The sequence below is a fragment of the Marmota flaviventris genome, chromosome 13 (genome assembly GCF_047511675.1).
Source record: "Marmota flaviventris isolate mMarFla1 chromosome 13, mMarFla1.hap1, whole genome shotgun sequence".
Classification (NCBI taxonomy): domain Eukaryota; kingdom Metazoa; phylum Chordata; class Mammalia; order Rodentia; family Sciuridae; genus Marmota; species Marmota flaviventris.
Genome location: NC_092510.1, coordinates 25,438,572 through 25,461,390, shown reverse-complemented (window position 1 = coordinate 25,461,390; position 22,819 = coordinate 25,438,572). Strand labels below are relative to the sequence as shown.

The window sequence follows — 22,819 nt, the reverse complement described above, 5'->3', positions numbered from 1 at the left end:
TTCATTTTCCTATTTGTTAATTGGGTTATTTTATTTTTTTGGTATAGTTTTTTTTAAAAAAAATATTTTTGTTTTACTTGTAGTTGGACACAATACCTTTATTTTTATTTTATTTTATTTTTATGTGGTGCTGAGGATCGAACCAAGTGCCCCACACATGCTAGGCAAGTGCTCTCCTGCTGAGCCCAAACCCCAGCCCCTTGGTGTAGTTTATTATGCTTTCTATATATTCTGAATTTTTTTTTAAACTAGGGATTGAACCCAGGGACACACAACCACTGAGCTACATCCCCACCCCATTTTTATTATTTTTTAAATTTTGAGACAGGGTCTGACTATGTTGCTTAGGGCTTTGCTAACTTGCTGAGGCTGGCTTTGAACTTGCAGTTGTACCAGCACCATTTGTTAAAAAGGCTGTCTTTTCTCCAATGTGTGTTTTTTGGCACCTTTGTCAAGAATCATATGACTGTGTGGGTTTGTCTCTGTCTTCTGTATCATAAAAATTCCCACTTTAGAAGTATATTATGTTGTGAAAGAAGCTCAGACTAATGTCTTAAACTGTAACGTTTACCATATCATTCTCTTAACCCTGTCATTTTTTGGTTTTTAGAAATAAGGAAATATTTATAGTTTGTGGTCCTTTATTTTTGTTTGCTGCAGCACAGCCCTTCAGACTAGCAGATGGTGCTGACCTAGTGGGAAACTGAAATGGGATTATCTGAAGAATTAATTTCCAGGCTTTCATTCACCCACTTGATAGTTTTATAACTGATTATTTAACTTTTCTAAATTAGCCAGGGAGGAGACGAAGGAATGCCCTTTTCATAGGATTGTGTTGGAGAATTTTGTTTCCTAGAGGGAACTTACCTATCATCTAGAGTCTAAGGTAGTAAGAAATCATAGATTTGAGATTTAGGAGTGCTGCATTGGAGTTGTACTATACTCAGAATGTAGTTGGTGGACTGGTGCATCTCTGTGAACTATTGCTTATAAATGGTGATGAGATAAGAGCTTGTAGCATAATATAAATGAATACATTACATCCTTCATGGACAGTGTCCTTTATAAAACAAAATTTAGGAAACCTACCTAGCCAAACCTAGCAGTTGTTGATTTATGTCCTGGCAGAAGCCCATTTTCTTCTTGCTGTTTGGTAACAGTTTGGGGCATGGCAACTTTCTGTATCACTGTTTTAAAATTTGTAATCAATCAAAAAGCTTATTAGGATTACTTACAAATTAGGAATTGACTAAAGTTCATAACATACAGTGTAACCTCAAAAATAATAATTTAAAAAGCAAAGTGATATGGCATGTTGCAGCGTACTTAAGGCAGTTGACAGGGATTCACAGGTTGGAAGCTGAAAGAAGCACTGCGCTTGGTACTTTGGTTAATGTAAAATCCATTTAAGTTCTTCTTAAAGCAATTCTAAATTCTCAGAAAATTTTTGTCTTTCTTCTTTTTCTTTTTTTTTTTCACCATCTGCTGAATGGGAAGAATATATTTCAGTAAGTCTCACAGAAGTTTTATTCCGTAGTCTTTAATTTCAGGATCATAATATATGTATTATCAGAGAAGCTTAAAAATTAAGCCTGAATTACCTCCTTCCCCCAGCCTGCTGATATTCTTTACTCTTTACTCCTATATATAAATTTTATTGTATCCAGAGCAAGTATCTGTATACCAAGAAAAGAGGAAGAGAGATCTTTGCCAGTAGCAAAAAATAAATACCAAGAATGTCTTTTCTGGGTCACAATGCAAGAAAGTGGAGAAATAGCAAATTTCTGGGGGGTTAGCCTGTGACCTTGCTCCTTCCAGTCAATGAAGAGGCACTGTCCTCTGTTACTGTACCATTGAGTCTAGTATCCTTTTACTCCTTGGATCTGTCTCCAGCTACCTCTTGGACCCTGCAGCCCTTCTGCTGTATAAATTAGTGAGGGATGCTTTCTTAATTGAACGATAGGAAAAGCCCTAAGCTTGAATCGATACCTAACAATACAGTCACTCAATTTGTAGCAGTATCTAATCTCTGTTCTGTCTTAAAACAGAACTACTTACTTACCTTAAGGGATTTTATTCATATGTCTTTCCTCATAAATATTTCTGAAAACTTGAACTGTGGCTATTTCCATTTTTTTCATGGTTGTAGAAATGGAGTTTGGAATCATTTGGGGGAGAGGTTGTTTAAGGTCTTTGCTCAACTAGATTAGAAATTAGCCAGTCACTCTGGGATTTGGGATTCTATAGTTGGATCATTCATAATAGATGTGTTTTTTAGAATGTTGGTCACTTGAGTCTGAATTCTTCCCATGCTTTTCCAAAACTGTTCCTACAACAAACCTTACCCATATGCCTATGACTTAGTATTTTAATGCATGGTAGGTCATGCCATAACTAGGCTTCACATTCTGGAATCATGAATTTCTTACTCTTCAGTTATACAAATCTAGTGAAGCCACCACATGTTGCTGGTCCTTCCTGTGCAGAGTATCTCCTTTGCTGTGACTATGGTCACCATGCTTATCCTTATGCTAGAGTCTGTGTGTCCCCATATCTGTCTCTTGTCTACAGCCTTTGCCTCCTTCTCTCTCTTTCTCTTCTATAGGGTCATTTTTAGGGGCTTTTCTTCGTACCTGAAAATCCTGCCAGTATTCCCAGAATGGCTCTACCCTCTACATCCATTTTACCCTTTTGTTTAGGTGGTCTCATCTATTCTGTTAAGTAGGTTAATCTCAATCTCTCTCTCTCTCTCTCTCTCTCTCTCTCTCTCTCTCTCTCTCTCTCTCTTTCTCTCTCTCTCTCTCTCTCTCTCAAATAACCCAGACCTCTCTGAGACTATTCTCATAGGTACTTAAATTCAACCGGTTCTAAAATTGACATCCTCCCCTGCAAGCTTGCTTGAGGTCCAGAGAGCTATCTGAGGAAATGCTAGCTCTATCCATCCAGTTTTTCAAGTTAGGAAACATGCAGGGGGAGGCAAGTGATTATTGCCCACATGTCTCCTTCATTAGCTATACCCAGCCAATCATAAGGTCTTCTGGAATTTGTTCCCTGTTATTCCTACACATGTTTACTTCTCTTTAGCTATCTATGTCATCATGGTGACTTCATAACAATTTACTCTTCTTAGGCCTTATCTATAAAATGGGGACAAGAGTAATCCTTTTAAAATTGCTTTGAGCATTAAATGAAGTATCTGGCATATTGCAAGCTCTCCATGAATTTTAGGGTGGATATCATGATCATAATCCAACTCTTCGTCACCATATTTAAAATGACTCTCACTGTGAGTAACATAGTAATCTCCTAACTGGTCTAATAAGCCTGATCTACTAGGCTCTTCTGGAGTTACTTCTTGAGCCTCATCTTGTGCTGTCGCTGCCACTGCCCCTTTCCCCTTTCATTCTTCCTCTTCTCTGAATTTATGGTACAGCAGGCTCTTTTTGAAATGGTCTTTCTTTTCCCTACTCTCTTTTTTGTCTCTCAGAATCCTTTCACCCTCATTTATTCAGGAAAATAGTCCTGTGTTAATAATTTAAAATACTGTCTTTTTAATATATTTCTTCATCATCTTTATAAATCCTATCCCCTATTCGCTTTCAGACTAGGACACTGTACCAGGGAGAGAGTAGTACACAGTTATTGAAAATTGGGTAATTAATATGATTTCCAAAGTACTTTCACCAAAACCAAAAGGGATTTCTCCCCTTCTCGGACTTCTCTGTGTCCCACCAGGACACTTATACTTGACATATGTTATTGGGTGTATTTGGTCTTTTCCTGTTTGGGATTATAAGCACCTCAAGTGGCCAGGTGTGGTGGCGCATGACTGTAAACCTAATGACTCCATAGGCTGAGACAGGATTGCAAGTTCGAAACCAACTTCAGCAAGGCCCTAAGGACATACAAAGCCCTAAGGACTCTGTTTCAAAATAAAATGTAAAAAAGAGCTGAGGATTTGGTCAGAGATTAAGCAACCCTGGAATTCAGTTCCTGCTACCAAAAAAATAAAATACATACCTCAAGTTTTCAGATCCATTCTGCATTCACTACTCTTTCTATCATAGTTTCTAGCTTAGAAGAGTAGCAGCCAGTACCTGAAAATACTTTGTTGAATTTCCTAAAACTGGAGTGCTTTGGGAATTCTATTTGAAGTTAACTTTCATTCTCTTGTCTTTCCTCCTGTGGTATGTTTTGTGGATAAAAATCTCTTCTTTCACAGCCATTTAAACATAATTAGTGGCAAGAAGAGGGTAGAGGACAGAGTGCACTGAAGTATCTTTCGCCATTTAGTGTTAGCATAGCTTTCCTAGTAATTGTCCTGGATAGATCCTTGCTGCCTTCCAAGTAAAGGACAAGCTCTTTAGTGTGGCATTCAAGACCATTCACAGTCTGACCCCAGTGGATCTTTTCCTGCCCTTATTTTCCACTGTTTTTTGTTGTGTACACCCTTTGCTCTATCTTAATGGCTTTCAATCCTGCCTGCACATTAGAATCACCTAGGGATCTTTAAAATGAAATACTGAAGCCTGGGTCCCACCCTGGAGATTGTGAGTTAATGGGTGTGGGGTGAGGTCTAGCATCTGTTTGTGAAAGGTCTGCTGGTAATGGTGATGTAAAGCCAGGGCAAGAAACCACGGACCAGCCCTGTTTCCTACAGAATATTATTTCCTCTGAGAGCTTCTAGGAGAAAGGGTTCCATAGTCGGGGAAATTTGAGTAGTATTGCTTTTGTTGTGCTTCTCTCCAAAGATGTAGAACTAACACTATCAAATGAAAGCCTTTGAGATGTCCAATAGGAAACAAAGCTGTTTAACTTGCAGAGGCAAAGTAAGGCCATCCAATCAGAGAGTTCTTTATGTATATAATACTTGTTACTAATATCTGCAAAATGTAATATAGAACATGCTCTGGGAGATGTTGTTTTCAGCCACATCTCAAGTTTTAAGTCACTTTATTTATCTTTGCCTGATCATGTCATTCAAACCAGACTGGCCCCTTGCCCCAAAGTTCTCTTTTATCTTATTTGTAGCACTTCTGACATTCCTCTTCATGTGTTTGTGTATTTGCTTCTGTGTCTCCCTGTCCTTATGATGTGAGTGAACTCCACACAGTAGGGATTTACTTGTCTTCTGCTTCACTCCTTTGTCTTCATTTAGCAATTAAGAGTCCAAATAGTCAGTAAGCCACCTAATAAATATTTGCTGAGTGGACAAAAAGGTGATAATACATTTATGATTTGGGCTTTTTTTTTTTTTTTGAGGTACATGTGTTTTTTGAGGTACATGGAGATAAAATATGTCTTGTTGCTTCCATGGATATATAGGTATTCTTAATGAGAACTTGTTAAAAATACAAAAAATAAATTGCTTGCATAATTTAAAGGCAGCTTGAAGTACAGTTGTCCCTCTATGTATCCATGGTTTTTACATCTGTGGATTTAACCACGGATTGTAAATATATGGAAAAATATCGTGTTAGTACTGAACATATACAGATTCTTGTCATTATTTCTTAAAGAATATAATATACATATATCACATGTACTTTGTATTAGTTATTATAAGTAATCTAGAGATCAGTTGAAGTATTTGGGAGGATGTATAAAGGTTCTGTACAGTACTGTACCATTTCATATGATGGACTTGAGCATGGTCAGATTTTGGTATCTGTAGTGCGTCTAATTCCTATGGCTACTGAAGGACAATTGTATATTTTAAAAGTAAAAATATAGGAACACAAGTAGATGACAGTAGTTTCCTTTACCTTTAATTTTTTCAACTTGGTGTAGTGGATTATTAAAAAAGAAGAAATGAAGCAAAAGTAGAAGCCTGATTACAGAGAAAATGGTATTATTTTTCTGATCATAAAGAGCTCTCAGTCTGTGGTACTGAACTTCTTTTTTAAAAATATTTTTTAGTTGTAGTTGGACATGACACTATTTATTTATTTATTTATTTTTTATGTGGTGCTGAGGATTGAACCCGGTGCCTCACATGTACTAGGTGAGCACTGTACCACTGAGCCCCAACCCCAGCCCCCTTCTTTTTTGTATTTAATTCCTTAGCCTGCCCCAGGTGGCTTTCTATACTGTATGTGAATCACATTTTGTGAGCCATGAAAGAAGAATTAGGATTGGATGAGGATTCAGTTAGTGTATGCCCACTTTTGTGTGAGATATAGCATCCCAACAACAACAACAACAAATAGAAAGGAATTAGTTTGCTCTTGGTAAAACTTCCCTGTTATGAAACTGTCCAATAGTGAGAGTATTCACATAGGTTTGTCAGGGACATTGAGGAGGCAATTTGTGTATCGGGATATATATGTGGGATGTTGAATCAGGTTATCTGCTGCCCAGGGATGAAGCAATAAGTGGTTCCTGTAGCAATTCCTGGCTTGTTCTCTACAGGTGTTATACTGCAGCTGTCCATGGCTGCCCAAGCCTGACTCTCATGGTCCAGGTTTTGAACTGAGTTAGTAAGTATGAGCTGGGTCTGCACATACTACAGTGGGTATAGTTCCTGATATATACCTTGAGTTAGTGGAACTGATCTTTAACTTTCTGTGAGCCCAGTGATGCTATAACATGACTAGGGTCTTTCCTCGGGCTGTTACAAATCATCAAATTGGTTCACTGTAGGTCCCATTCTAGAGATTTATTCTGAACTCTGCATATAAAGTGCTCTCTCTGTGTGCTTTATAAACACATACACTGAATTCCAGTGACTCAGGTGCTCAGTAATCCTGTATAAGTAATTTTAGAAAGGAGAGTGAACTGAGATCCTTCATTTTGTTTTCATAAGAATTGTGGCCTACTCCTAATTAGAAAAGGAACAAAGTGATCGGAAGGTGGAGATAAAAGGTGTCTAGTTGCTTCCCTGGATATGTAGGTATTCTTAATGAGAACTTGTTAAGGTCCATCAGTCTGGGTTGTTATGTTTGTTTGTTTCATTTGTTTTGGGTGGTACTGGTGGTGGAATCCAGGGGCTAGCACTTGCATCCCCAGCCCTTTTTTATTTTTTAATTTGAGACAGGGTCTCCCTAAGTTGCTGAGGCTGGTCTCGAACTTGTGATCTTTTTGCCTTAGCTTCTCAAGTAGCTTGGGATAATAGGCATGTACCAGCTTTAGTTTGTTTTGGTTTATTCTTATATCCCAGGTTCTCCATAGACATTTTTCACATCATTTTGATCGCATGTATCATGTTGGGAAAAAAATCAAGACGATCTCCATCTACTGTGGACACAAGGAGTATATGTCCCATTTACTGTGGCTAAATATGAAAATACTTAATTGTAAATGAACATTCAAAGATACCTGCACATTTAAAAAGAGGGGAGTAACAGGGGAGAGGGAGAGACACAGAGAGAAAGATGGCACATCTGAGCTGGGGAGAGTGGGAGCATTCCAGTGCTCAAGAGAGAGGAGAAAAAACAAAGTGGCTGTCGGCTTGGTAGGGCACATGGGCAAAGGAGTTCTGAGGAAAGAAACATTTGCAGAACTTGGGTATCTTATGAGTAGTCAGGTTCTCTGACTAGTTCCACTATGTTTTGTGAATGCCAAAGTTAAATTTACCAGAGAAGTAATTTTCTTTGCCTAATTACAAATAACATCCCTTTTTCCCCTCCCATCCTTTTTTTCCATTTTCTTGCCTCTCCTTTTTGGTGGAGTGGAGTAAACCACCATAGGATGAGTTACAGTGTTTTTCTTCAAACTGGAGAATTGAATTGATTTGATCTTGTCTGAGTAATTATGGATGCTTGACAGCTTTCTCAACTTTGATAGTTTATCATTTTCTTCATCAGTTTTCACATTGGAAGAATATTAAAACCCAATAATCAGAGCCCAGATGTATGTAGGCACTATTTTAGATTTGCCTTAATGAAATACTTTCTAAAAAGGTCACCTGGTAAAAAAGGAAGGGTCACCCTTTTTTAGCCATTTATAAATATCCATCCACAAAATACCTCTACCTTTTGGGATAGTTTGGAATAATTTCGTGAATGTAGGTATGCTGGGACACTTTTTTGAAGAACATTGCCTTGCATATTCCTTTATGAGAACCATAAGCAGTAGCACCATATATCCTATTAGGACAAACAGAGTACTTCTGTATATTCAGTTAACTGAGCTGGACACTGGGTACTTTAGCATACTTAACATGAGTAAAACAACATAATTAAGAATTCAAAACACAAACCTTGTTGATACTGCTGGTATTACCCTCAGTAGTATCATTGTTTTAGTTAATCTCATTGGTGTGGAAGTAAAAAAAAAAAAATGGAATTTTCTTATCAAGACAACACTAATTGAGCACTCCATAAATGATACTCTTTCTCACTGCAGGAAGTGGGACAGGCAGAGCTTTAAAAAACAGCTTTAATACTTTGTAAAAAGTTTCTGTAGATTTAACCAGTCTCTTAGGAAACTGATAGATGTCCTGTTGTTAAAATGTTCCTTATATGATATTACTTCATTTTATTGTGCAATCTTAAATATATTACATAAAAATAAGCACTTGAACTCTAAAGTAAAATTTAGGACATTTGGTTTACCAATTTGTTAGTAATGCTGACAGTACTGTTGGTCTAAATCTCTCAGCCTAGACTGATTTTTTTTAAATGTATTGTTATGCTCGAATTTGGGACCCCCAAAAGACCACCAGAGGCCAAGATCCGATGTAAGCAGCAAAAGAGCTAGCTCGGTCCTCCGCGCACACACAGCAACAGGTGACGCTGAGAGGCCCCGAGCCCAGAATTTGCAGTAGTTTTATACATTCTTTGGAGAAGGCAGGGACCCCCACATACATCATAGCATCTCTTAGCAAATCATCACACACCAGGGGAAAATCAAATAACAACTCTAAAACATGATTAGCGTATCAAGTGGCGGGAAAGGATCTGGAAAGAATTATTGGTTAGTTCAAGGGGTTGATGCACTTAAAATTGATTGGTTTAAATCGTGAGGATGTCGCAAGGGGGGTACGTGCCAAACTACAGGGCTTCTAGTTTAGATATTGGTCACCACACCTAGGTGGGGGCCATCTGGAATTTCAGATATTTCGATATCTTGGCCTATCTTAGGTGATCACCATCTGCGGCTTTTCCTAGAACTGTTTCCACAGAGCTTTTCTGTGGTATTTTCCTGACTTTAGGACTACAGTAGGTCAGAGGTTAAGTTTCAGAGCAAAATGAGGTCCCAAATAAAATGAGATTGCTTAGGTCTTTCAGTATAAAATTTGTTTTATAAAGTTTAAGTTTGATGGCAAGGTAAATATTGAGTTTTTAGTTGTGTTAGCTTGCTGTTGCCATAACAAAACACCTGAGATAATTAACTTAAAAGGGGAAAGGTTGGTTTTTGGCTCAGAGTGTTGGAGGTTTTAGTACAGGATTGGCTCTGTGGGTTTTGGGCCTATTCAAGGCAATATATCATGGTGGGAATCACATGGTGGAATAAAACTGCTTACTTATGGATTCTAGGAAGTTAAAAAAAAAAAAAAAAAGGGGGAAAGTTCAGGGTCCCAATATCCCCTTATCTCCTTCTAGGGCATGTCTCCAGTGACCTAACTTCTGTCCTGTAGGCCCTGCCTCTTAAAGATTTCACTACTTCTGGATAGCTCCACAGGTTGGTAACCAGACCAAGCCTTTAACACATGGGCCTTTGGGGAACACTTATCCAAACCATAGCATCAGTTTAGAGTAATATTACTACTTGAATATTTTCCCTTATTTCTAGTCTGGACTTTTAGGAAAGAATGAATTTATTAGTACTCTGATTAATAATCTAGGGTTAGGCAAGATTAGTTTTCAAAGATGCATAGGTTCTTCAGGAAGATTGGAATAAATCAAGATAATTTATTTTTCTGGTGAAATAAATTTTAAAAATGTTAGAGAGTTCTTCAATGGTGAAGTATGGGAGAAGGTTGCAAAATTTATTTGTGCTTATTCCAAAAAGGATTTCAGGCAGGGTGAGTAGGAATTTTTTTTTTTTTAAGTGATTATATATAATGGGTGAGTGTATATTTTTGATAAACATTTAATAAAAAGATTAATCTTTTAAATTTTTTTTGGCAAAGAAACCTACTATAGAATATCAATTAATGGTAGAATGTTATTTGACATTATTTTGTTAATGTCAAAAGTGTTTTCCTTAAATTGTATTTGCTCTTTTTTTAAGCTGACTGCTGAAATGGTTTCCTAATAATGCTTTGTTATTGATTTATTTCAACAGTACATATTTAGAAATGTTGTTCCTGTTTCAACAAGAGTCTAAAAACTTCATGAAAAATTTTTTAAACAGATATTTGGTGTTTTTTTGTTCAATTTTTTTGGGATTGAACTCGGAGATGCTTTATCACTGAGATACATTCCTAGCTCTTTTAAATTTTATTTTTGGGCAGGGTCACCTTAAGTTCCCAAGGTTGACATTGAACTTGCGATTGTCCAGCCTCAACCTCCTAACTCACTGGAGTATAGGTGTGCATCACCATAATTTTTGGATATGTTTCTTTGATTGCTAAAATTGTATCATATAGGTTTTTTTTTTTTTTTAGAAAGAATGTATATAGGCATAAATAATCGAAATAAAAATTAGGTTTTTATTATATCAGGTCCATGTGAGGGATTCTAATTGAATTCAGGTATAGTCTTGACTAGTTTTTTTTGTCTTAAATAACTAGTGTAATTTGTAAGGGAAATATATATGTGATATTGTGTGCCTTACACTTTGTTACTTTTTAATCTGTTGAGTAGCATTCTTTTCAGTGCATGAGATTACTTTTTTTATGATGTAAGGTAGTTCAGAAATTTTCCAATAATTCTTAAGTACTGGAGTATGAATAAAGAGGAATGAAATATTCTTCATGGTGTTTTCTCAGTTCATTATTGACTGGTCGTGCTACTGTTCCACTGTCTGTCTTCACTTTTGAGTTAGCCTGTTGGCATTCATGTGCCAGGTGTTTAGTGAATGGCCAAAGGATTTTCATAGAATGCTTTTTGTTGTTGTTACCTTTTCCTAAGATATTTTGTCCAAACTGAGTTTTTTGTTTGTCTTTAAACAGGGATGGTCATTTTTTTATATTCTTTTTATTGGAATATGATGTAGAGGTAGATAAGTAGAAAGAGAAGATAGAATGGTGGTGAGTTGAGGGTAGAAAACGTATCACTTTTTTTTCTTTTAAATGAATATATCTATAGATAGGGGAGGACATAATAGCATTGTCAAAAATTGGGAATATATTTGACAAAGTGTGACTGCCAAAATGAGTTTTTTGTTTATACTTGAACATAAACAATTATCCTTTCATTGAGGCCAGTAATGCTATTTTGGACTACTATGAATCTAAAGGCAGTAGTTTAGTGTAGTGTCCATAAAGCATTGAATACCATTATAACATAGAGTAACCCTAACAGCAGTTATGTCAGAATCTCTTCCTGTGTAAATGGGCTATCTGTGAATATACTTGCTCAGGGATGCATGACCCACATTACCTATAAATTTGATTGGAAGCTACAGAGCTGGCATAGGCTGATGGATAGCAGATTAGAGCCCTGATTAACCATGTGATTTGAAGGCTGGGAATATATTGTCTAAGCAAGATTCATCAGATGCAATCAGAATTTCAAGTGGTCAGATGAAATTCAAATATGTGTTGTGGCTTTTCCTCCCCTAGTGCTTTTCCTCCTTGGTTGCCTTTTTTTTTAACTTCTCATTCCCCAAAGCTGAAAAATACTTCTTTGATGAATCTGCTCCTTACCCTAAAGCTGTCTGTCTGTTATTCATCAGAAAGCAGGTCGCAGTTCAGTGAGCAGAAGAAAAGATTTTAATAGAAGCTGTGCCAAGGGCTGTAATGCATCATTTTAGGGCCCTAATTACATTACAATGACAAATATCAATGGTGACAACAGCAATAACCTACATCCTTTAATGGCTGTGCTGGAAAAGGAGTTTGGGCCCCATGCCATTAGATTAGACTCAGTTTCAAAACATAGGCCATTAGAAGTGTGTGTCCACAGTATTATTGGCTGATCGCTGAAGCCCAGTGGAAAGGCTTGTAAATAAATGATGCCTCCCTAAAGCTGGGTCCTGTGGGACAAAAGAGGCAAAATTAGATGACCATACAAGCAGCAGTGTTTCCGAGGCAACTTTAGCTTTCAAAGTGAGGAATGACCTGCTTAATTTTATGAAATCACACACACATCTCACCCCACCCCCCACTGCCAATTAGCCTGACTATGAAAATCCATTGGCATGACAACTTAAATAAATTAAGAAAGTCTTTTAAATACAAGAAGACCTTTAAAGGAAAAGTTCCTTCTTATATATATATATATATATATATATATATATATATATATATATATATATATGTTAACATACATGATTTAGGTTTTTCTCTTTTTTATACTTGTTTTTAAGAAAATGTAGGATTTTTCTTTAAATAGTTGGTCAGACTTAAAATAGCCTAGATCCAAACTTAAGGAACCAAATACCCTTTTGATCTTTATTTTGCCGAATGAGTAAGTTTCTTGAGTAGATTTTATTGTCTAGGTTATGTAGGCAAACTAAAGAACTCAGTTTTCTTGTGGGCCCACACATTTTTCAACCCTCCTAGCAAGGGACTATTTTATTTATGTAAACAACATAATGAGGAAAATATGCTTGGCAGATGGTTCTAAGCATTAGAATCATCAGTTTGGTCTGCCCCAAAGTGTCTCATTATCTTTTATTCTCTCCCCCTCCACCTTTCCCTACAAAAAGCTTAACAGCCAAATGCCTTTGAGATGTATTGCTTTCAGCCTTCTGACTGCTACTCTATTTTTTTTTTTAACTCACCCTGGAATTTCACCCCATATCCACTGTGGTATTTTTGTCCAGGTGGAGAGTGGTTTGGTGATTCCCATTGCATCTTTTCATGGTGGTTTAAGCATTCTTAAAGGATGGCTAAGTGCTCCATGGGGCTAGTGCAGTAAATTAAATCGGGTCAGCACAGTTGGGTCCTTATTCACTGCTGCTTATTGGAGTTGGGTTTTTGTCCATCCTTTTAGGAATGCAGGCCAAAGTGGAAAGCTTGCTTTGAAACTTCATGGTGAATTTGTGTTTTCTGTTGGCTGGCAAAGTTTTTAAGGTGTTGGCATTTAAAAAGATTGCATAGCTGCAAAGTCAGAAGGGTTGCTGATGAAAGAAGGAAGCCTAGATTGCACAAGTAGAGTGTCACTGTCATTCTGGTAATGACTTAGCAGGAAAAAGAGAATTTTTGCCCTCTTATAAAATGAGGAACTGACCCTAGATGGAACCTATTTTAAGAATGTCTCAGGAATAGTAATTGGTTAAGGTTTTTTGGCTTTCAACGCTTCTTCCTCTCATATTCTGTACCCCATCATTAAAATATAAGCTATTTTGTATGTATGTCTAAAAAAACTATTTGCTAAATTGAACAACATATCATCCAAAAGTACAAATTAAGATGAACATTGCTTAAATTTGAGTAGCTTTTTATAAAAATCATGTAGTGGTAGTATTTTTCTGCTTCTTAAGCTTCATGTTGGTATGAGGTTTCTGTACTTACTAAAAGTGTTATAGAATAAATTCTGATTTCTGACAATCTTGGAACTTTTGCAGATGGACAGTAAGAAGATAAGGTTCCCAAGATTATTCCCTAGATAGACTCTGATTACTTTCTGCCGAGTGTAGTAAGATGTTAGCATGTTTCCAAACCTCTACCCACTGAATACCCTGATGGGACACATTTGGAAACTTTTACTATGGTTGAAAGCATCTCATTCCTCAACAATTTATAACTAAGAATCTGAATTAATCAACTTACTTGGTTGCTTGGGTACTCCTCTTTGAGGAGGTTGGAAGTTTAGGTATAAAATCCCAGTGCTCCTGTTTAAAAGTAAAGTCCACAAATGTAGCAATCCAGTGAGTTAGTAATGGAAAATGTTGGGTTGTAGGAAAGATGTTTATCATGTAAATGCTTAAAGACTTAGTTTTATGAGAAACATGAGAATGGGCAAGGATCATGATGAAGCTTTTGAAAACTGATTTCTACTAATGAAAATAAACTTCTTTTTATATTGCCTTGGTCTTTGAAGATTAACTTTTAAGGTACATCCTGGTTAATAAATTGTGCTATTTATGTGGCACTGTTATCACTGCCTCCTTTTAATGGGCTTGCTGACAACATAGTTTTCCTTTTAGGAAATAAATACTCAAGCCAGAATATAAAGTGTGTTTTAATATCATCCTGTTAATATTTCAAAATTGGTAATCAGCTGACTGTTCTCTTTATTGCTATTCTCTTTTTAAAATTTTATTTTTATTTTTTATTTTGCAGGCAGAGATTGTCAAGAGGCTGAATGCTATCTGTGCACAAGTCATTCCTTTTCTGTCCCAAGAGGTAAGGTAGTTGATTTTAGGCACTGGACTAGAAGTTGGCATTTTAGTGATTCTTTAAAGAAGACATTGTGGAACTGACTCTGGCCTTGCCAGTCTCTCAGTATTTGTATTTCACATTTCTAAGATACAGTGTTCTCGTTCCAACTTCTGTACCTTATTAAAATTCAGTGGAGTGTAATTTAAATGTGTTTATATAATGTGATATTTTCTAATGTGCTAAGTAAAATTCAATTGTTAAAATATTTTGCTGTCATTATATGATGTAGTGTTTCTCAAAATTATGCTTGTTTATCATAATGGCATCTAATAGGAAAGATCGAAAAATTGCCAGGAAGACAAGAGCTTGTTCTCATTAAGAGTCTTTACAAGACATATCAAACGGAAAGGCTTCACATAGTAAACAAATGAATGTAACTTTTGGCTAGCTGTTTTTAAAAAGTTACTTATTCTTACCTAAGTCTTTATATTATCTATGTATCTGGGAAAAGATATTCAAGATGGACTCAGTGGACTAGTTTCTCTGAGTGCCACTTTCATCAAAATTAGGTTTTGTTTACAGGGGCCTTCACACATTGCCAAGACCTGGCATGTGGCTCACTAGCTTTGTCTTGTTCCTCACCATTAGGGGAAGTGCACATTATTGACAGATGCACATACGTTGGAATGAGGAGGTGCATTTCTAGAGCTTGGTTCCTTCCTTGTGGCATCCTCTGTCTTTGCTTGCTTGCTTTTGGTAGTTATAAAGTTTAGGTGAGAGTATTGGAAAGAGATGATTTTTGCTTCTGGATAACTTAACCTTCCTTTCCTTGGGTAAGATGAGCTATAAGGAGGAAGAACTACTAACAGAGTACCCTGCATGCTTTGTTTTTGGGGCTCAGAAGGTATTGAGCACATTGCTTCCACTTTTTCAGTTGTGTCAGCCTGTTGTGTCATTGCTTTTCAAAAGAGCTGTTCATCCACCTGCCTACTAGTGGCCATGTGCTGATGTTAGCATTAACATTATTTGAGCATGCATGTGTCTTGTGGATATATGGATTGCTATTTGTGACTTCTTTTTTGGTCTGAACTGGGTTGGACATCAAAACCATGAGTATCCTTAATTGAGCATATATTGGGAAAGGGCACACATATTTACAGCCTTACCTAACCTCCAGAATCTTCTGGATCACAAAAAGCAAAGGCTCTATTGCCTTTTTTCCCTTGTTGCTGTGACCACAAAACTATCACCAGTCATATCCCAATTTACCTATTTTTACTTAGGGTTTTCTTGTGTTTGGATTAGATGGCAAGTTGGTAAGAGTTGTTAAGGAGCATATTTTGGATTTCTTTAGGAAAGCCAACTACCGTTTACTTGATTCATAGTAGTATGTATTTCTTTAAGCAGCTCAGCTTTATGAAGATAGAAGTAGGAACCATGTGCAATCCAGGGAACTGTAACCAGGATGGGATTTCATACCCCAAGGCAGCAGGAAAAAGTTAGAATTATCCCCAGGGTGGTATTAGACTAGGCCTCTGCAGGTACAGACCCCTATGTATAATTACTGAAACAGCTTTGGTTTCCATGGCATTTCTGCAGGATATGTGGATTATGTTCAGAAATGGAAGGCGGTCTTGGGGGTGTTGGTGGAGCTGATTTGCCAGTAAGTTGTTTTCCCACATGAGTTATATGGTTTGTGTGAGCAAGCCCAGTAGGAATGGAATGTGTAATGGTAGTGGTGCTGAGCAAGACTGGACTGGAATTAATTGGCTAAGGAAGTTGTACCTGTACAGGAAAACGTAGGGAAATACTGGTAACTCTTTTGTTCTTCAGACTAGGAGAGTAGGTGTCATATTCTGACCATTTATTTATTTCCCCAATGCTTTGACATTTCTTGGTTGAAATTTTTAATTCATATGTAATGTCCTATGTCAGGATTTCCTAAATCTTCATTCTGTGCATAACTTTTCTTCTTTTTTCTTTGTATTTAATTTGCTCTTTTTCTAGTTCCTTAGATGTATGTATATTTTTAAATATGTGGGCTACAGATGTTTTTGCTCCTGTCAAATCTGGTCCTCTCTGATGTTTTGTGTCTGAACATTGCCCACCTTGTTTCATTTTCAGGGCATTCTGTGAGCATTAGACTCCTCAATTCTTCCCTGAGGCCAGATGGACTGTAATCTGGAGGGAGTGGGGAAGGCAGGTTATTAGAGGAAGATGAATTCTATTTCCTGTCTCTTCAGAGGCATGGAAAATCACTCTTGCATGGCTGCAGGCGTCACTCAGTGCCAGGACTGAAGGCTCTTAATCTGATCTTTTAACACCGGCTCTCTGTGTGACAGTTTCACTGCCAAAACAGCAGCTGTGGCATTAGAATTTATTTTAAAATGTTTTTATTTAAAAATTAAATGATCTATTTAGAAAATAGAAAAACATTCCCTGAAGACTAGTGCATAAGCTATAGGACAGTGGTAAGTGGGATTTTGAGCTCGTAAAAGTCAGGCTTTTGGGAATTTGACAGGAACAAGAGGTAAATTTACATCTAGGTGAAATCTGTTTTTAATTAAGCCCCCAAATGCTGATTAATGTACCTGCTCAGTATTGTTTGTTTGTGGTTTACCATATTCTTTAAATTTGTGTGCATGTGTGTGTGTAGCGTATGAAATGACTACTGTTAAATAAACTTAGTTTTTTAAGACTATTTTTAAGATGTGTAATTGTAGCTCAAAAGTAGTTGATCAAGGTGTCTATATATAAAAATCACAGAAAAATTTTTCTATTAAATTTCACTATAATGTTAAAAAATTATAGCCAATATATATATTTTAATGTTGTACTGTTGCACCTTACATATAACTACTTTCAAAGTCCTAGTTCTAGGCATTAGACAAAAGATATTACTAACTCTTGTCATTAAAAGTGAAGATCCATCACTTAAAATTTCACAGGATTTCTAATATCAGAATTTAGAGAAACCTTACCTCATCTGTCTGAAGCTGTTCTTTTCTCCACTTACTTTTGGCTGTTAGGAATGGGTAAGATATATTCTTCTGTTGTCAATTTTTTTCTTAAAAAGGCACCTGTTAAGGTATTAAGTATGGGAAGCTTTTCTCTTAAGTTGGGTCTCATTAGCAGGAGAACTATAAATAATCAAGTTGGCATTTCCATAAACAAGAAATGTGGGGATGATGTCAGTAAGATCTGGGTCAAGTTCTGGTCTCTTTATTATAAATTGGATGGCTTACTCTTTTAACTAAGCTAAGCTGTGTGACCTTTAGCAAGTGATTTGCCTAAGTCTCGGTTTCCTCATCTATAGGATGACATTAATAATAGCATGGAATGCATTCAGTGACTGTGAGGATTACTTGGGATTATACCTGAGCAGTTTAGCACATAGAAAGCACCACTTGCCACAGCAAGTCTTCACTACTACAGCAAGTTTTCACTGCCACAGCAGTACTGGCTGTGGCAGTGAAGACAGAGCTCTCAGTTCCTTTTGGGATTACCTGGAACCAGCCCTCCCTCCCCATTTTGGAAGAATATGAATTGGTTATCTTCCTTTTTTAATATCTGTTTTTTAAACTTTTTTTTTTTTTAAGTTGTCAGTGGATCTTTAGTTTGTTTATATGTGGTGCTGAGAATTGAACCTGGTGCCTCACACATGCTAGGCAAGTGCTCTGAGCCACAACCCCAGCCCTAGTATTCTTCTTTTAGAGGGAAAAAGTAAAAGTGACCCCAGAATCTGAACAAGCTGAAAATCTCAGTGTAGTTTCATTAGTGATTTCAAGATATAGTTTGTAGACCCTTAGTCCTTTTGGGTCCTCAGCAAAATTTGAGAATGCCAGTAAATATTGTCTTGGCCACCCCCACCCCATTCAAGGAACATACCTTTAAGGTGATTCTAATGTGGATTGAAAACTCTGCATCACCATGGCACCACACACCATGGCAGTAGGGACAGCATTTCAACTGATTTGAAATTGGATCAGTTGTGCCTTTTACTGGCTTTGTGTTAGGAAGTTTGATCTCTTTAAGCCTTAATATTTCAATGGAATGAGGAGAATAAACCCCATCTATATAATGTATATTATAGTTTTAATGTTAAGTACCTGGCATAGTAAATACCCTCTTTTCTGCCCTCCTTTCCTATTGTACTTTCAGGGAAATGGATTCTATTCCAAGTTATTTTGGTCCTAAGACATTGGAGAGGAAGAACTTAGTAAAAACTGAGAAGCTCAAGGTAATCTTCCAGAATGAGGTGGCTATTGGTCTTCCTGGGAAGTTTGCTAGGTCTTGCAGCTCCAGCAGTAGGCAGTTAGCTTCATTACAGATCCATCTTGGAGAAAGAAGGGAATTTTTTTTTTTTTTTTTTGGTAAGTCAGTGTTTGTACTAACATTAATTTAAGTTAAATATTGGGCACATTAGTTGCAGTTCTGTTTTAGGGGACAGTTGTTTTTTTGGATATTCCTTTTTCTTTATAAAATTCATTGTTGAGACAGGGTATGTGTGGTCCATATAGTTGAAAGTCTTTTCCTCAAGATACAGTTGTGTTTTTCAGAAACTGTGGCCCTGATTAAAAAGTTATAGAATTCATTGGAAGAGCTATATTATGTGAGAAACAGTGTGATAAGAACCTGAAGTCAGGGAAACTCAGGAGCAAATCCTGGCTGGGCCACTTGCTTCCTTTTTGACGTTGATCAGAATACTTAGTTTTTCTGGGCCACAGTTTCCTCATCCTTGTATAGGGATGCCACATAATAGGGTTGTTATATGAGGTTTAGTGATAACGTAAAGGACCTGGCTGGATATTTGGCTGCTTTGATAGAGATCAAAGGAATAGTAGTTAATGGACATAAAAACTTGTCTCTCTTTCTCATAACAGTTGGCCTAGAAGTACCTATGGCTCATTTGGCAATTCTAGGATGTTTTGAACTCATTTGGCAATTCTAGGATGTTGTTAACTCAAGTTTTGTATTGATGTTCATTGTCCCTAACATCACATGTCCTGCCCCAGCCAACAGGAAGAAGAAAGGAGGAAAGGGCATATTCCTTTTAAGGGCATGATGTGAAAGATCCTCTCATTTCTTGACCCCTGGCAATGTTCAATACCTGGTTATCTATCTACAACCAGCTGCAAGGACACTTGGAAATTTAGTCTAACTGAGTAACTGATATATCTACATAAAACTTAAGAAAAAGGGTCTTAGGGGACAACTAAAAAACTTCTACACACAGTGGTATGCACAAAATAAAAGTAATGGTGATTGTTATTGTCATTATCAATGGTGTATTACATGATAAACACTAACTTCTTAGCACAACTCATAAGATGTAAAATAATGCATAGTTCTTTTTATAGAAGACTCTTCCATACTTAAGTCTTTTATAGAAGACTCTCTGTTCTTGGAGAAGAATCATCCATCAGATATTATTTATCATTTATATATTTACAGAGGATAGAAAGGAAACCACATGAATAGTTATGGGCTGTCTTAACAACCCACAGAACCTATATAACTGTTCATGTTTGTGCCCATTAGAAAAAAGGAGAAGAAGAATGTAGTAAGATTCTTGAAAGATATTTCTCAGTTGAAGAGTAGATTATAGTAGATCACACATGGTCAGCTATATTGTAGTAGATTTGCTGGAAGTAAATTGCTAGTTGATAGAGAAATTGCTAAGGAAATCTCTCCTCATTTGAGGTCTTTCTTTCCTCACGTGTGTGTGTGTGTGTGTGTGTGTGTGTATTTTAGTTGTAGTTGGACACAATACCTTTATTTTATGTATTTATGTTTTTATGTGGTGCTGAGGATCAAACCCAGCCCCTCGTACATGCTAAGCAAGCGCTTTGCCACTGAGCCACAACCCCAGCCCTCACATGTATTTCTTTGTAAATATACATTGTCCTTGAACTACAGACAATGGATTCAAATTTTTGACCATTGCCTTTCCCAAGAAATCATTGTCATTCTTGACTTTGTGGATTTTATGATGTCTTAGAAAAATTATCTCAGGTTTATTGTTTTGCAGAGTAAAGTTTATCCACTTTAATGGCTTGGGCCATAGACCATTTTGATGCTACAGCTTGAAGTAACCTGACATATATCTATTTTTGCTGGAGAGAATAAAAAACAGAAAATGGTTTCTTACCTCCAGTGGCTTGTCTTTTGTTGTTGTTGTTCTGGGGATTGAATCCAGGGGTACAATACCACTGAGCTACACCTCAGCCCTTTTTTATTTTTTATATTGAGGCAGGTTATCACTAATTTGCTTAGGGCTTATTGTTGATGAGACTGGCCTTGAACTTGTGATCCTCCTGCCTTAGCCTCCCAAGTCGCTGGAATTACAGGCCTGCACTACCAAGCCTGGCTCCAGTGATTTCTTAATTTCTGTTTCTTAAATCCATTGGTCCTTGTTACTCTTAAGAAATGGCCTTCATTTTTAACCTTGCCACCAACTTGTGTTTAGTCAATCAGCAGTAGGGAGGGTGGACATCTGCCCCCTTTCTTACTCCTTTAATTCCATAGCTGTTTTTTTTTGTTGTTGTTCTTTGAGTTACTTGAAACAGAAGTGGAGGACTGGGGCTGTAGCTCAGCAGTAGGGCACTTGCCTCTCACGTGTGAGGCACTGGGTTCAATCCTCAGCACCACATAAAAATAAATAAAGATATGTGCCCATCTACAATTATAAAACAAAACCAAAAACAAACAGAAGTAGAACTGTTTAGGGTTGGTGGAGGAGCCCTGTAGGCTAGTCCTCACACTGACTGTGAGAGTGGATTTGGGAACTGAGATTATAAGAGAGCAGAGATGGTTTTTCCATGCATTTATTATTAGATACTTGGTTTAACAAATGAAATACAGGATTAACATTATTCTGTTTAAACATTTAACAAGAGTTCTCTGATTATTATAATTTTTAGAATATAAAGGGAAATTAAGAGAAAAATTTCAGCCTATTTTAATTCTAATATTTATGTAGGGGAAAGGTAACATTCCAACTTGGATGTTTTCTTGTGCAACAGTAATTTTAACTTAGGATTTGTTTTTAGTGCCATTAGCTTCTCTAGTAAGTAGTACCAAATAGTGTGTATGCCCCTCCCCCCCAATTCTGTTGTTTTGGGCACTCTATTATAACATTTAATTGTAGAAAATAATACATGATGACCAAATAGTGATAATATGCACTTATTTGAATCACAATTCTAGTAGATTAAAATTAAAATTGTCATACCAAATGATACACAAATTTCTGTTTTGAACATGCCATAAATTTGGTCCTTATAAAGTGAGGGAAACAAACTCCTCTACTGCCTCTTATGAGATACAGGTATATCTAAAATGCTATTTGGGCAACTGGGTTAATATGGTACTGAGTTTCTCTGAGCCATGTTTTGCATATATAGAATAATTGTGAAATGGAAGTTAAAAAATGTCATCAGTCACTTTCACATTGTGTCTAGGGAGGAAATGAACAAAATACAGTGGTTGCATGCACTGGTGGCAGTGCTATCACCTCATAATGGCACCAAGTTAACTCCTTTTACTGCTTGTTAACTTTGAAAAGAATCAATGATTTGTGATAACATAGTTTGATGTAGGTGAGCTTGGCTGAAATCATTGGAAATGCCCTGATAAGCATGTAGTGAAACCCCTAAGACCATCTTCAAAGAGTGTTCATTAAGTGCCAGCAGTCTGCATAGAGTGTGTCTGCTTCCCAGTTGGGGCCATTTTGTTGGTCTTGGCATAATGTGTTATGACAGCCCTGTATATCAAAAGAATGTCATGTTGAACAATACAGATGGATTGGGGCCTTAGAGGATTTGGTCCAGATTTCTAATTTTCACATTAGATATGGGCATGGGTAACCTTTCATTTAAAATAGTTTTTCCCTCATACTACTGAATCCACCATCAGAGAATGTAATTCTGTCCCATGTTTCATGGTTGACTGATTGGCTTACTTTACCAGATCCTGCAATTGAACAGTAATGGAGCATTTGGTGGGACTGCTGTGATGGCATTACAGGTTTTTGGACCTCAGGAAGTGAAAGATGATTCTAGGAGGTAGAACTTATTTTCCTACAGGTTTTAAATGTAGGTCTCTGTCCAGAAGCAGCAGTGCCAAAACTTTTATCTGCACATGTGTCAAGAAATTAACATGTGTTTAAGAAACCAACCCATTTCTTCGACTTTTAGTTAGATAGTGATTGGATTATTATTACTGCTGAAACTGAACTTTAAAGTACTTTAAGTAGGAGCCCCATTGTCCAGTATAGTAGTGGTTATGTGGATTTAAATTAAATTTAAAGTTTAATAAAACAAAACATTCATTTTCTCAGTTATACTAGCCACATTACAAGTACTCAGTGTAGCTAGTGGCTGCCATATTATTAGCACAAATAAAAAACATTTCCAAGTGCAGGAAGTTATCTTGGACAAC

The 22,819-nt window shown here is 36.8% G+C and overlaps 1 protein-coding gene across 6 annotated transcripts in view; it reads left to right on the top strand.

Annotated features, from left to right (window-relative positions):
- Window positions 1–22,819, top strand: part of Tle4 (TLE family member 4, transcriptional corepressor) — a 137,662-nt gene that overhangs the window by 19,170 nt on the left and 95,673 nt on the right. For 4 of the 6 annotated variants that reach the window (XM_027951342.3, XM_027951341.3, XM_027951338.3 and 1 more), the window contains exon 5: window positions 14,339–14,401. In XM_027951342.3, coding sequence (XP_027807143.1) covers window positions 14,339–14,401 — 63 coding nt within the window. Of the gene's footprint in view, window positions 1–14,338; window positions 14,402–18,538; window positions 18,618–22,819 lie in introns of all 6 variants that reach the window. The other 2 variants (XM_071600545.1, XM_027951346.3) reach the window with 1 other exon arrangement.